The following is a 15,093-nucleotide window of genomic DNA, read 5'->3' as shown; positions in this document are numbered from 1 at the left end:
GTTCATACAGGCAGCTCAGTTTACCATGAGTTGTATGGGTGTGCATCTATTTCTGCATATTTAGCAAAAACGTGCCATTTCTTCACTCAGTGAGGTGATGGTTCAGCTTCTGCAGCAGTTTGCTCTCAAGGTTCTTTCTGTGAAGCTGTAACTGTTTAGCAGTGAACAGGAGTCCTGCATGACTAAGAAGTCCTTCACAAGCTCCAGATGCAGGAAGAGCTGTATTGACTTTGATCGGCAGCTTCTTGATGTGAGGAACGCCATGCAATAGATCCACACCTCCAGTGAATGGACATGAAAGGTACCTCTCCAGCCCTGCTTCTGGCTTTCCTGACCCCATGGATCCATCATCCTCGTCGGTTAGGCTGCTGTTTGTGCTGGCCTCATCCAGCTCTGAGTCCAGGTGATGTCTGATGAAGTGGAGACCTGTGGAAAGATGTAAGGTTTTCAAAAGAATTAGGTCTGGTCATTATAGTGCTGTATGCACTGCCAAGCTGCAGATGTTTGGCAAGAAGATTTGATCACGCTGGAGATGTTTTTACTAACTCTTGTTGAAAAACAAAATCTTGTCATTCATATCCTGCACAAACAGTTTGCAATGAATTCCAGATTAAGTTTAAAATAAGAACGCGTGCAAGGCTAAGCAGTGCTCGCCAATAGATCCTCTGCTGCAGTGACAGACTCCAGCTCAAAGAGGAGACAGAGGGCGACATCATCCAGTAGGCGGTGCTCTCCTTCTGCACTGTGTTCAACCATTGTGTCAATAATAAGTGCTGCTGTGAAGAGAACAATTCTCAGACTGAATGTTGAACATCAGCTAGTTTCTCCTGTTGATTTAAACCTTGTTGTACAGATGGAACATTGGCTGTGGATTATTCTTGCTGCTCTTTTCTTTGGTGAGATACAAACATCAACATGTTTCCTCTGCACACGACTCACAACAAGGACAGAAAGAGGAGATTTAATCATTTTACACTGTGGAACTTTTCAATAACTTCAATCATGTTTATTGATCCATGTCTTCCTCTGCATGTTCTGTTCTTCCTCAGAGTGTAAAGGAGAAGACAAAGTGATCCAGGAACAAGGAGATGTCATTGCTGCTGAAGGAGACACAGTTACACTTGGATGTAGATATGAGACCAGTTATGCAGCTACGCTGATCTGGTACAAACAAGAAGTAAATAGTTACCCAAAGTATATGCTCAAATGTGTCTCAGAAACAACAGTTAAAGCTGAAGAATTCAACAACGACAGATTTGATGCTGAACTCAACAAGACATCAGTTCCTCTGAAGATCCAGAAGCTTCAGCTGTCTGACTCTGCTGTGTACTACTGTGCTCTGCAGCCCACAGTGACAGGAAACAGCAAAACTCTGTACAAAAACCTTTGGAGCAAAGACAACAGAATACTCCACAACATCCACTAGAGGGAGCCACACACTGTTAAACCTCTGATTCTTGTGTCATTGGACTGATGACAAAGACAACAGAGAAATGAAGCAGTAAAGATCAGAGACAGAGACAGAGCTGCTGTGGAAGCACAAAACTATTTGATTGGCTCAGCTATTAAACTGGCCCCGCCCACTGAGGTTGAGCTCATCTAATGACATTATTTGTTGGTCATTGTGCTGCAGTGGAAGAACATTGTTCATGTGCTGTCTGTCTGGCTTTAATAACTCCAAAGACATGTTGCTGCACCTCTTTTTGCTTCTATCTCACATTATAGGTGAGTTTAAGAACAGGATTAAAGTTTAGTTGAAGCTGCTGCATTAAGCAGATATACAGACTGCATTTCACTACTTTTCTTCTTTCTTTTTCCAGGACTAACAGCTGGAGACTCAATCACTGCTCAACAACCTGAAGTCACTGAAACAGAAGGAGAATCTGTCAAACTCACATGTAGCTATGAGACAAGTGCAAGTGATGCTTGGCTTTATTGGTACAGACATCATTCTGACCTTCAGGCTCCTCAGTTTATACTCTGGAAACAAGGAAAAGGAGGCAGTGCTGAGTATATTCCCAATAGTCGATATGGATCCCAAACATCACCAACATCAACTAATCTGACCATAGCAGCCCTAACCCTGGCAGACACAGCTCTCTACTACTGTGCTCTAGAAACACAGTGATACAAAGTGTAGAAGAGGCTGTACAAAAACCTGAACACAGATATCTGACTACTCTTCAAAGAGGAGGGAAGTGGTATTCAAAGCACAGCTTCATATCAGATGGATTCTGCTAATTCCTGTTTTATCAGAGTCACTGTGGTTACAGCTGCTAATGAAACACTGTGGGAGGATTCACATGAGCAGCAAATCCACATCAACCACAAACCAACTGCAGGAACGTTCAGACACAATAAAAACTGTCAAACATCAAAAGCTGCTCATTTACACTATTTTATATTTAGTGGATGAGGACATGCAAAAATGCAGCAGAAGCAAAATAAACAGAGTAACAGAGGTTTATCTCTTTAAGTTAAAATCTCTCACATGAAGCTAAAAGTCCAACCAGGAAGACCATCTCATGCTTAGTGCAATATGTTGCCATCAGGGTGTGAATTTCATGCTTAAAACACAAGCCTGGATGTGAATGTCAGCAAACAGCCCTGTGTGAAGCTGAAGCTGCTGTAAACAACAGGCACATAACTAAAGTCTCTGATCCCAATAAATGGGAATATTTGACTCCGTTACATCTTATGTCTAAATCAGGGGAGTCAAAGCTCAGCTTGCTCAGTGTTTGAGTGTCTAAATGAGTCTCACAGCCCTAATTGTGCACTTGAAGCCATTTATAAATATAACTTATAATGCTTAACCTGTTTGATCTGCTGCTCATCACAAACAAGCACAAGCAGAATTTTTTTTGACTTTTCCATGCCTGTGTTACAGTTTTTCCTACTGATACAAACTTAAGGCCATTCATACTACACAAAGAAATCTAGCAACAAACAATTAATGCCCCCAGTACGGGGGCAGAGCGAGAGAACATGTGGTTTAACAGGATGTACCACCAGATGATACGTGTGGTATCCACGGAAACGTCAGAATCTCAGCTAAAAGCTCATAAAACAGTTTCAACGACCACCAAACAGCTAAAACAGCAAACGATTAAAGAGCAGGTAACAGATTCAACAAAGAGATGTAAACATAATGAGCTGATCGTTCACCCGGCAGCAGGAACACGAACACGCCGCCCGTGATGAAAGTAGACATCTCACTGGAAATGCAGATTCCGATGATTAGACCAACATTCACTGAACCAGCATGAAAGAAGACCAAATCTACGCTTCACGTTTGAAAAACATTTCCATGAATTCATTCTTTCTTTGGCTGTTTTGCTTCCACCATGATTCCTGCACATCTCTCCCTCTTTCTGCTTTGAGACCATCAAAAATCTGTTTTCTGCATTATGTGCTTGCTTATTACACACCAGTCTAGCGTTGTGCTGCTGTCGGCCGCTGTTTTTGTTTATTCCCAAAAATGGCTTCTGACAAGAAAGCCTCATTTTTGCTTTTCAATACAGAAGAAATTTCAACTTTCACAAATGATGCCAAACTATAAAGTGCTCAGCTGTGTCTCTGATAAAACCTCTGTGACTTTGTGAGAAACAGAAAAGTTGATCTTTTCACTTTCTGCTATAGAAGTTTTAGATTTTTTACAACTACAGTTAAAAAAAACTGGACAGTTTGGGCAATGAGCTCCCAGAACTTCTTCTGTCGTTGTATTTCTCACAGTTCTTCATGTAACTTATTTACACTGACAGAAAAATGTAGCAGTCTTGCTTACTTAACATCAAAGTGGGCTGTATGTGTCATGTGGTGTAAGTTTGACACCCCTCGTCTAAACCTCTGTAGCACAGGGGTGTTTCAGAAAGACGGAGGTCAGTGCTGATGGGAACAAGAGCAGTACATGTCTGACCTGTTCTGGAAGCACTGGTTTCAGAAGTATCTGCCTCAACTTCAGGACAGTCAGAATTGTCAGAGAACCAAAAAAAGCATCGCTCCTGGAGATGTTATCAAGTGCCTCGTTACTTATAGCTGACTGAAAGACATACTTCCTGGCAGCAGATGGCTTGTATAGTGGCTATACATTAACACAAGGATTATCTCGATAGGCTCATCGCAAAGATGTCTTCTTCAAGAACAAAAGGAGCTATGAAGAGCTGCTTTGACCTTTGACCTTGTTGGAGACACTGACTTTTGTATTGATATAGACCTATTCTTATTCCAAACACATCTGGGACTCAAGCTTTTGTTCTTTAAATATTTACATTAATTGACTTTGACACGAGGATTTGTGATATTTTTGTTGATGTTATTTCTCCTATGTGGTGGTACGGTATAATTACTGGTGTTGAATAACTGTGGGCTGGAATATTCGAGTTATTCATGTCAGTTTCTGTCAGTATTTCTAAAAAATTTATATTAACAATGTCATATTTTTATCATGATGTTATTTTGGGATAATTATCTTTATCATCTTTATCACCAAGCCCACCATTATTTCCATTTACCTCTAGTTTATCTTATCCTGCACTACTTACAACCACCGTGAGCCTCATGCAGCTTGGTTGGATAACAGATGAGCTCAAAGGCAGCTGTCCTCAGCTCTGAGAGGTCCCCACGAAGAAGGAAAACGATCTTTCCCTCAGGCTGTGGCCTCATGTGGCTACTTGGCTCAGAGAGCAGAGGTCTCCAAACACCTCTGCAGGGACAGGAGTGAGGTCTTGAGTCACCTCATCCCTTCATGCAGACTTTTTCTCTGTGCTGTCCCTCCTGTGCAGGTATTTAAAACAAAACAACCAACCAGTGCATGCCAGTCCTATACCTGCTTAGCCTATCTATACAACCTGAGATTTCCATAGCCTATCTTGACTTTTTAATCACCCCCACCCCCCCCCGCCCGCCCCCTAATGAAATGAACAACAGCAGTGAAACAAATAGCAAAATAAAAATATACAAATATATAATAGCCTCAACATCTGCCATTTATTTAAAACCAAACAGCTCATACATGTTATTTCACACCATAAGACACTAATAAAGTAACAACTGTCAGTTATTTACCCCCCACTGTGTACCATAATATCTCAGTCTGGACCCACATAAAACATTTGTAGCTACAAACCTAACAAATCAGCTTCATCTATCTAATCTATCCAGAGTTCAGAGAAAACCATTGGTGATTGGTGTTTCTATATGGTCAAAGTTAAACATCAATTATCAAAAATTAGTACCAGCAGGACACCCAGAGAAAAATCTGAAATGGCCAAAAAATAATTTAGTGCGTGCATCTCTAGTTCCAACATACTCTAAGACGTCTCAGCTGTGTGAGTTTTCATGTGGCGCAAGAGCTGACTACTGTAGGTGAACATTTCCCCACATGTTTTACAATGATGCGGTTTCTCTCCTGTGTGCGTTCTTACGTGCACCGACAGGTAACTACTACGTGTGAACATTTTCCCGCACATTTTACAAGGATATGGTTTCTCACCTGTGTGAGATCTTACGTGCTCCAGCAAACGACTACTGCGTGTAAACATTTTCCCACATGTTTGACATGGATACGGCTTCTCACTTGTGTGGATTCTCATGTGGACAGTCAAAGTACTCTTCTGACTAAAACGATGCCCACACATTTCACAAGAATACGGTTTCTCACCTGTGTGGATTCTGTAATGTCGTTTCATTTCATAATTATCTTTAAAGCATTTTCCACAAACGTCACATTTTAAAAACTTTTTAGCTGTGTCAAAATTATACTGACTCCCTGATCTGGGAGGAAATTCTTGACTTTCATTTTTATTTCCAGTTGATCCTGGATCTGCACTCCTGCTTTCTTCCTGATCCTGGCTCTCAGCTACAGCAGTGCCTCCTTCTGATTCACTGTGGTCTCTTTCCTCATTAGCAGCAGGCACCATTAAGGTATCCGTCTCCTCCTTCAATCCAAGCTCCTCTTCCTCCTCACTCCTGCAGAGTTCCTCCTGTTCCTCTTTAATCTGTGGAGGTTCTGGCTCTTCCTGGTCCAGACTGGAGCTCCTCTCCTGGTCACAGAGCTGCAGCTCAATGAGAACCTCCTCATCCTTACAGACAGGCTGCTGCGGGACATCTGGAGCGACTAAAGGAGACAACAAAAACAAAAGTGAACTGAACATGATTCTCTGAAATGCACAAAAGGTTTCCACTTGTTGTCAGTGCTGCGAATCGCTACCTTATCATGGTGGAGGGGTTTGTGTTGTCTGGGGGCTTTTCCCCCCTGGTAGGGTCTCATGCGGCAAATTGGTCCAGGATAAGGGACCAGACAAAGAGAGATTCAGAAGACCCCGATGAGTGTAAGATCAAGGGAACAGTTCACCCTTCCTTGGATAGGGTTACCAGAGCCCTGCCCTGGAGCCAGGCATGGGGAAGGGTGTTCAGGGGCAAGCGTCTGGTGACCGGGCCTTAGTCCATGGGGCCCAGCCGGGCCCAGCCTGAAAACGGGACATGGGCCCATCGTCCTGCAGGCCCACCTCCTGCAGGAAGCGGCGTAAGGGACCCAACCTCTAGGAGCAGAGCGTAAGCCCTGGTGAACCGATCCCTGGCTACCAAGACTGGCAATTGGGACATGGAATGTCACCTCTCTGGTGGGGAAGGAGCCTGAGCTAGCCTGCCTACTCAAAAGTTAGCAAACGTGTCTCCCTGCCAGCAGCTTAAAATAGTTCCTGGTGACTTGTATCAAGGTGTTACCCTACTGTGACACAAACTCAAACCCTTTCAGGTACCTGTAATCAAGGGAAGTGAAAACTGTTTTTCTCGCTATGATAGCATATAATCGATATTATGTGGTACAATCAACCTTCACTTTTCTCTGGTGGTATATTCAAGGGAGCAAACACTGGAAAATGTAGGCTAAAGAAAATGACATGAGGTAAAGCTAGTATTGTTTTTAGTCAAAATCATAAATTCACGAACGTAGAGTGAGTATAGTTCATGACAGTGGAGGGATGGATGAATGTTACTGTACTAAATGAGTTTACAGAAAAGCATGTGTGCTCCCTGTCCTCCTCCTGTGTAACACACCTAATAAACCACACATGTACCTGGATTAGCTGATTTCATGAGACAGATACTGCTAACCCTAACCCTCCCAAAGGGGCCACTTCACAGGTGTTTATAGCTAATGCAGTGATGTAGCCGCCATTCTGGATCAGGACATGGCACACGATACATGACTATGTCAGCTACTTCCACTGGAAACTGTGGTGACAGCAAAAAAGTCCATTCTTTACTTCAACAGAGACTGCTTACTAAAATATTTCCTTACATTAAAAAAAATCTATTTATTTATCAGATTTTCTGTCATGTTTAATGCTGCACACTGTAGACCAGGGGTTTCAAACTTAGATGAGCTGTGGGCCACTGCTGGCACTGTCATCTCACTGGAGGGCAACTTTAGTGATCAAGTAGTACAAAAACAAACAAACAAACAAACAAACAAACATCCACAAATATTTCGGAAAATATAGTGTTCTGTTTGTTTTTTAAAATTTCAAATATTCTACAACAAGACAAAACAGCAAACATGAACGCACATTTCTTTGTCCCACTCTTCACTAACTGCAGCCTTCATTGATCTACCAAATAAACACATCGTCCTCTCTTTCTGTTCAGACACGTGGCAGCACTTCTGCTATCATTTTGTTTGTATTTTACAAAATAAAAATGCAGACATAAGAGAACACATTAGTTTTTGACTCTCTCACTGAACTCACACCTCAACATGTTTATACTCTTTGCTCATATTGCCTTCATATCAAATCATTTTTGGCTTTTAAAGAACTTATTTTAACATTTCACTCAACAACAAACAAATCCTCCCTAACACAAAAAGTCACTTTAACGGCCAAATTGCAATATATAAGTAGGGAGGGGTGACGTGGGCTGCAAGTGGCCCCCGGGCTGCGAGTTTGAGACCCCTGGTGAAGACAACCTTATGTAACAGGGTCATAAATCACATTGTTATAATTACCCAAAATGTGTTCTAAACCCCCAAACCGTTGCTTTTATACCTGACTTTTAGGACCTCCAAGCCTGTAGTTATGTTCATTATCAGTTAGAGCCCCTCCTCATTCTTTTCTTCTTTGGTGCAATCCTATAAATACAATGTACCCCTTTGTCTCTCCCCTTTTCTACAATTCCCCTGTGGGAGAGGTGGGTGTCATTTCTTTCCAACACTTTAAAACACACATATAATGCATATTTAGCCACCTGGATGTTCCTGATTGTGATTTTAGTTCAATTATTGTCATTATTAAGCCTGTTTTTGTTAGATGTTACAAGTGGGTAGTATGTGTGTATCATAAATGGGTTTTAGGCACCATAAATGCTAGCATGAATATATACTCCTTGCTAGCTTGGAAGTTGTGGTGGGTTGAGCTAACCCTCTTCCCCACTGTTTGTATTTGGTCGTAGGAGCTGGAGTGGGCAAATTATTTACTTGGACGTCTTTCTTTTACCTTTTTTTTTAATCAGGTATAACGCAGAATCACACCGTTACACTTAGAGACATTTACTAATGTCTGCTACATAACTACTACTTCACTTCAAATAAATAATATTAAAATAAATTTATTATTATGAATATCTGGTAGCAGCACCTGACATTATTTGCTCTATTAAAGACAGTTTCACGTCATCATCTCCCTCTTTCTTAAATTTATAACTCCTCCTCACACGCAGTCCTGTCCTCTGTTTGCTCTTTGTTAGCTCACATCTCCAAAAAGTCCTCACAATCAGAAACGTCCCGCAGAGCTGTGATCAGGATCCTCCCTCAGAGGGACACTCACCTGTCCTGTGCAGCTTGATTTCGGGTTTCCAGGTGATATCCAGCAGTCTGCGCTGACGGTCGATCTCTTCCTCGTACTGGACGATCGTTTTTTCAAACTCCAAGAATATTTGTTCAGCAGCAGCAGTTAGTCGCTCGTTGATAAACTCTCTCAGATACTGAACTGAAGGCATTGTTACTGACACAGCTCACACACTCAGCTCACACACATAAATTGCGCCCTAACGCACAGAAATTGCTCCACGTTCAGTCCGCACAGGTGTGAATGTCTCATAAAGTCTAAATTAAGCCTTTGAAGACGCAACAGCCTTGCTGCTCGCGCGACACACGAGAAACGGAACAACTTCCGCCTTTTCCTTGTTTACTTCCGCCTGCTGTCACACAGAGAGCTTCCTGTCGATGAGGAAAGTTGCTTTGAATTCCGCTCTCATGTCTGTTCTTTTAAATTCTTCAAACAGAAGATGAAAAATACACAAAAATAAACCAGGGCTACCGCACATCAATGAATTAATAAACTTCATAACTGCGCTAAAATAAATGTCACAATAATCTTTATTAAGCCTTTTTCTGACTTTGTGCTCACATTAAGGTGAAGGTGACATTTCAACATGAACAAACTGTCTGAATGTATGATTCACCAAATGATGATAAAACTGAACATGCAGAGATATGAGAGGAGGAAGAGGCTGAAGGAGGAGCAACACTGTCACGGAGCAGAAAAGGACTCCCACTGTCAGATACATTCAGTATGTGAAGCATAGAGAACAGATAGTGTGTGGAAGATGCTGTCACTGCATTACTGGCTCATGTTTCCTTTGTTTGTGATCACACTAACAGGTCGGTTAAAGCAGGAAGAAGAAATGTCTTTAAAGGATCTGTTTGCTAGAAATCACTGGAACAGGCGCTCACAGTTTAACGTCGTCTTTAACAACATTTATCTCTTCCTTTAGGTGTCAGCTGTGATCAACTCACTGCAGTCAAGGATGAAGAGTCCACTTTAGAAGGAAACACTCTCACTCTGTCCTACAGATTCTCTGGACAAGCTAACGTCAATGATTATTTCTTCTGGTATCGACAATATCCAGGAAACCCACCAGAGTTCCTGATCTCTCATTTGGGAAATGGAGATTTATTGCAGCGAGAATTCTCCAGAGTGTCTTTTAAAGTCGTTGATGATCAAAGACAAATAACGATCTCCTCTGCTGCAGTGTCTGACTCTGCTGTGTACTACTGTGCTGTGAGGCCCACAGTGACAGGAAACAGCAAAACTCTATACAAAAACCTTTGGAGCAAAGACGACAGAATACTCCACAACATCCACTAGAGGGAGCCACACACTGTTAAACCTCAGTGCTTTGGTTGGATATAAACTCTTCTTTTCACTCCACTTCACTAGTGTGATATGTGAGTCAGTCCACTGTAAATCATTAAGTGCTGTTGTGAGTTTTGTGAGTCTAAAGTAAGCAAGTAGAGCAGAAACTAGACTCTGGTGATTTATTATTTCTCATAAAGAGTTATTCTTGGCCTGATATGAAACATTTAGCAAACTGAGCGTGTTGAGCATCAATTTTTGTGGCTTCAGTTTTATTCTCACAATAACACCTGAAGAAAGAACTTTTCAAACAGTCTGTGTACAGACTGAAAGCTGAGACACCAAGTTGATTCTGTTCATCTGGATGTTTTCAGTGTGAGAAACGATTCGTCATCCAGGTGACTCCTTCAGTCTCAGCTGACTGTAGGTTTCGTCAACTTTATAAACATTACATTTGCACAACTACTGATCAAAGAAATGGCTTTGGGACATCAAGGGTTATACAACAATGTATTTTAGTCCCTTTACAATCCGGCATCATGAAGCTGTCAGCCGAGGACCTGCTGAGGAGTCTGTTTTTCAAATAATGACTCAGACGCTGGTCCAGTTACATGAAAATAGTAATTAGTTACTAATTACTGATTACTTCTCAAAGAAAGTAATCTTGTTACTTTACTGATTACTTATATTCAAAAGTAATTAGTTACTTATTACTTAGTTACTTTTTAAAAACATGATACACAACCTCAGTGCGTAATAAAGAAATAGACCTTTAGCCCATAATCAATCATATCAAACTGAATCAAATGAAAAACTTTCTAAAACTTGTTTTATTAGTATTAATCTTTTAACTTTATGCATCAATCAAAAATTAAATTATATGCAACAGTCTTTGACTTGAAGAAATGTGTTTAACATTTAAACCTGTTTTCTGCATATTTCAGCATAAAATAAAGTTTTGTGTTTACACTCTTTCAAATAGATGCAAGTAAAACACAGCAAAAACAAATGAAATCAAAGATTCAGCAGCACCGAGTTCTGTCGCTCTTAAATCTATTTTCACCTGTTTAGCAGGAGGGGGGCGGGTGGAGGTTTGCCCACAGCGGTCGTGTCAGTGGGAGGATGCGGGTGTCTGTCTGTGAATGTCACATTCCCGTGGCAGCGTGCTCGCTGCTCGCACAGATTTGAAGTTTAATTTTTTGCTGTAGGTTCAGTAAAAGGACTAGACGTTACAGTCCCTGATAAAGCATTGCTTCAGATGGAGAGACTCTTGAGGGATGACTGTTATGAGGAAAGCCCAGAAACTTTGTCAGCAGCTCACATCGTTGTGTGCCTCAACTTTCGGTCTTTTACTCAGGCTAATCTGCCATTTTCCTTCCTTGGTTAGGTTTAGGGATTAGAGATCGATCTAGATTATCATTTTAAATTTGGGACACATCGTCAGCAGTGGACCTTGGATTCATCGGGTGTTTCGGCCATTAGACACCCTCATCCAAGGAGGCCCTGCCTGGGTTGGTCAGGCCCTGGAGTCACTGGTTTATGTTAAATTGTTATTTCTCTTCTTCTTTCTTCTGTTTAGTTTCCTACAGTTTATTTTCTATCTATTTCTATCTACTGCAACTGAGAAATAATACTTACCTCTTTAGCATTTATGGAGCCTCACTTCTTCAAAGGGATAGAAAAGGTGATCGAGAGAAGTAAGACAAAGAGGACAAGATAGGAGAGAGCAGAGAGGAGAGCCGGAAGGGGGGCGCCCGATCTGGCTTCCCACACCTCCCCGCCGGATCGGTCTGTACGCTTTACCTCCTCACTGCCTCCCAGAAAAGGGAAGAAGAGCAGAATATTTCTTTTCTCGCGGTTAGCTGACTGCCTTAGCTGCCTAAGTGATGTCAGCCCTTTTTAACGATAGCCAGTGACTGGTCCTCTCAGCAGTGTTAGCTAGTTCTCTTATAGCAGCCGTTGCACCTGTCCTCTGATCCCAATCTCTCTGAGCAGTTTTGCTGTTGGCCACAAAGCCCCTGCACCCCACTTCCACCGGGCGCACCAGCCTCTGTCCTCTGCCTCAGCTGCCAAGTTGGCATAGCGCAGCTTCTTACGCTCAAATGCTTCCTCAGTTGCTTCCTCCCATGGAAGTTTTCTGCCCACACAGAGTGTACAGTGGACGCCAATGTTTTTGTCGCTCTTTACAGACTCAAATTCAAAGTAATGCGATTACTTCCACACTTTAAACACTGCGTGTTCGTACTCTCTCCATCACACCATATTATACATGTTGATCTGCACACGTCTGTTGCTGCCACGGACGTCACTGTCATGAGACACATTCACAAACAAAATCACAGTTTAGTAATGCAGCATGGCTACGGGAAAGTAACAGTAATCTAATTACTTTTTTGCAATACTGCTCATCTCTGATGTCCACTTCTCAGCGTGTAACAGGAACTCTGTGCTGTAGAGGGAGTAACACACAGTTTTATTTATATAGCACCAAACAGTCACCTCAATGGGCTTAACACTGTAAGGTAAAGACATCATCATCATCATCATCACCTTTATTTATAAAGCACTTTAAAACAACCACAGCTGACACAAAGTGCTGTACATTGGAACTGTAAAATAAAACTACATGAGATATAAATAAAAAACAAATAAAAGAAGAGTGAAATCATTAATTAAATAACTACTTCAATTAAAAGAGAAACTAAGTCTCACTGAGGTTAAAAGCCAAGGAATAAAGGTGGCTTTTAAGACGTGATTTAAAAGTGGACAGTGAAGGGGCCTCTCTAACGTGCACGGGAAAATTATTCCATAATTTAGGAGCCACGATAGAGAAGGCCCCGCCCCCTCTGAGCTTCCTCCAGGAGCAGCTGGTCAGCTGACCTGAGAGACCGACAGGGTGTGTGGAGATGAAGAAGCTCAGAGAGGTAAGGCGGGGCAAGACTGAAGGCATTTAAAAACAAACATGAGAATTTTAAAATGAACTCTAAAAGACACAGGCAGCCAGTGCAGAGAGGCGAGCACGGGGGTTATATGCTCTCTGTTTCGAGTTCCTGTTAGGAGTCGTGCAGCCGCATTTTGAACCAGCTGCAGACGTGAGAGCAACGACTGACTGACCCCCACATAAAGTGAGTTACAGTAGTCCAGGCGGGAAGAAATAAAAGCATGGATCACTGTTTCAAGATGCTGCCTCGAAAGAAAAGATTTTACTCTTGCCAGTCGCCTTAAATGATAAAAACTGGACTTCACCACTGCTCTGATTTGGTTGTCCAATTTAAAATCACTGTCCAACTTAAAACCAAGGTCAGTAACAACAGGTTTAAAGTAGACTTCCAGGGATCCTAAAACATCAGAGGAGGACTCACAGGGACCACTGGGTCCAAACACCAACACTTCTGTTTTCTTTTCATTAAAATTTAAAAAGTTTAGAGCCAACCAAGCTTTAATGTCATCTAGACATGTCAAGAGAGGTTTTATGGAGATGCCATCCTTCTGCTTCAGTGGCAAATAAATTTGGCAGTCATCGGCATAACAATGAAATGAGATCCCATGCCTTCTAAGGATAGAACCCAGAGGCAATAGATACAGTAAAAAGAGCAGTGGCCCTAAAATTGAGCCCTGTGGGACACCGCATGACAGAGGAGCAGAAGACGATTCGTAACCGAGAAGGCTGACAAATAAGACCTAAACCAATTAAGTGCAGTGCCACCAATACCCACTACATCATGTAATCGAGAAGTTAGAATATTGTGGTCTACGGTGTCAAAGGCAGCAGTTCGGTCAAGCAAGACAAGAACAACATGGTTACCAGAATCACATGACAGAAGGATGTCATTAAAAACCCTTAATAATGCAGATTCTGTGCTGTGAAGGGTTTTAAAACCTGATTGAAAAACATCAAAGATGCCATTATCATCTAGAAAATCTTTCAGTTGACTAAAAACTATTTTCTCTAAAACCTTGGAGACTAAAGGCAGCTTGGAAATAGGCCTATAGTTCGCTAAAACTGTGTGATCAAGGCCAGGTTTCTTAAGCAGTGGCTGCACTACTGCATGTTTGAAATTTGCAGGAACCATACCAGAAGACAGACTGCTGTTAATAATGTCAAGGACAGACTGCCGTATACTAGGAAAAATTTCTTTAAAGAATTGTGGAGGGAAAGGATCACGAGGGGAACCTGTGGGCTTAATATGGCGAACCACATCCTCTAAAGTGGAGAGCGTCATACGCTCAAACTGAGTGAAAACAGCAGTCGGAGCTTTTTGTTCTGCAGGCTCCTCCTTCAGTCTGACCTTCTTGATGATGATGATGATGATGATGACTGCAGCATCACTGTCAAAGCTTCATCAGCCTGAATGGAAACAGAGCTCAGCAAGAGGAGGAGCTACAGCAGTGAATATGAAAGGCTTCATTTAGGAGCTGAAGAGCTGCTGTGTTCTCTCTATTGTTCATTCAGTCCAAGAGAAAATCATGTTGCTGCTTTTCATTTGGATGATGATCGTCTCCTTTCAGACTGGTGAGTCATCAAAAGATGGAGTGAGATGTAAAAGGAGGTGATGGACATGAAAATATTTGGATGTTGTTTGAATTGATTCACTTTTTATAAACTAAGTTTAAAGATGCAGAAACATGATGGTGAAATATGTCTTTGTTGTTTTCAGGATCCTCTGAGGATTTACTGACACCATCTAAAGATGTAGTGATGAGTTTGGAAGGAGACACTGTGACTCTCTCCTGCAAATATTCAGGCTCTGTCAGGAACCTCTACTGGTACCATCAGAAGTCCGGTTCACATCCACAGCTTCTCATGGCAGATTATTCAGAGAAAACAGAAAAGCTGAAGTTTAGAAAAGATCAAGACAAAAGTGAGTTTCATCTGGAGATCTCCTCTGCTGCAGTGTCTGACTCTGCTGTGTACTACTGTGCTCTGCAGCCCACAGTGACAGGAAACAGCAAAACTCTG

The 15,093-nt window shown here is 41.9% G+C and overlaps 1 protein-coding gene across 1 annotated transcript; it reads right to left on the bottom strand.

Moving 5' to 3' along the window:
- Positions 1 to 4,962: 4,962 nt before the first annotated feature.
- Positions 4,963 to 9,206, bottom strand: LOC146496909 (uncharacterized). Its single transcript, XM_085140935.1, has 2 exons — positions 8,823 to 9,206; positions 4,963 to 6,115 (listed from the first exon to the last, which is right to left on the bottom strand). The coding sequence occupies exons 1-2, from the start codon at positions 8,992 to 8,994 to the stop codon at positions 5,310 to 5,312; spliced, it is 978 nt and encodes a 325-aa protein (XP_084997061.1). The 5' UTR covers positions 8,995 to 9,206; the 3' UTR covers positions 4,963 to 5,309.
- Between the last annotated feature and the right edge of the window lie 5,887 nt (positions 9,207 to 15,093).

The sequence above is a fragment of the Neolamprologus multifasciatus genome, chromosome 18 (assembly GCF_963576455.1).
Source record: "Neolamprologus multifasciatus chromosome 18, fNeoMul1.2, whole genome shotgun sequence".
NCBI lineage: Eukaryota > Metazoa > Chordata > Actinopteri > Cichliformes > Cichlidae > Neolamprologus > Neolamprologus multifasciatus.
Note: the sequence above shows the minus strand (reverse complement) of the source record. Positions and strands in the feature narration are given on the sequence as shown.

Bases quoted from the DNA above. Each gene is read 5' to 3' on its own strand.
- LOC146496909 (XM_085140935.1), bottom strand. From the start codon at position 8,994: ATGCCTTCAGTTCAGTATCTGAGAGAGTTTATCAACGAGCGACTAACT. The intron at 6,116-8,822 runs GTGAGTGTCCCT...TGTCTCCTTTAG, and splicing joins AATCAAGCTGCACAGGACAG to TCGCTCCAGATGTCCCGCAG.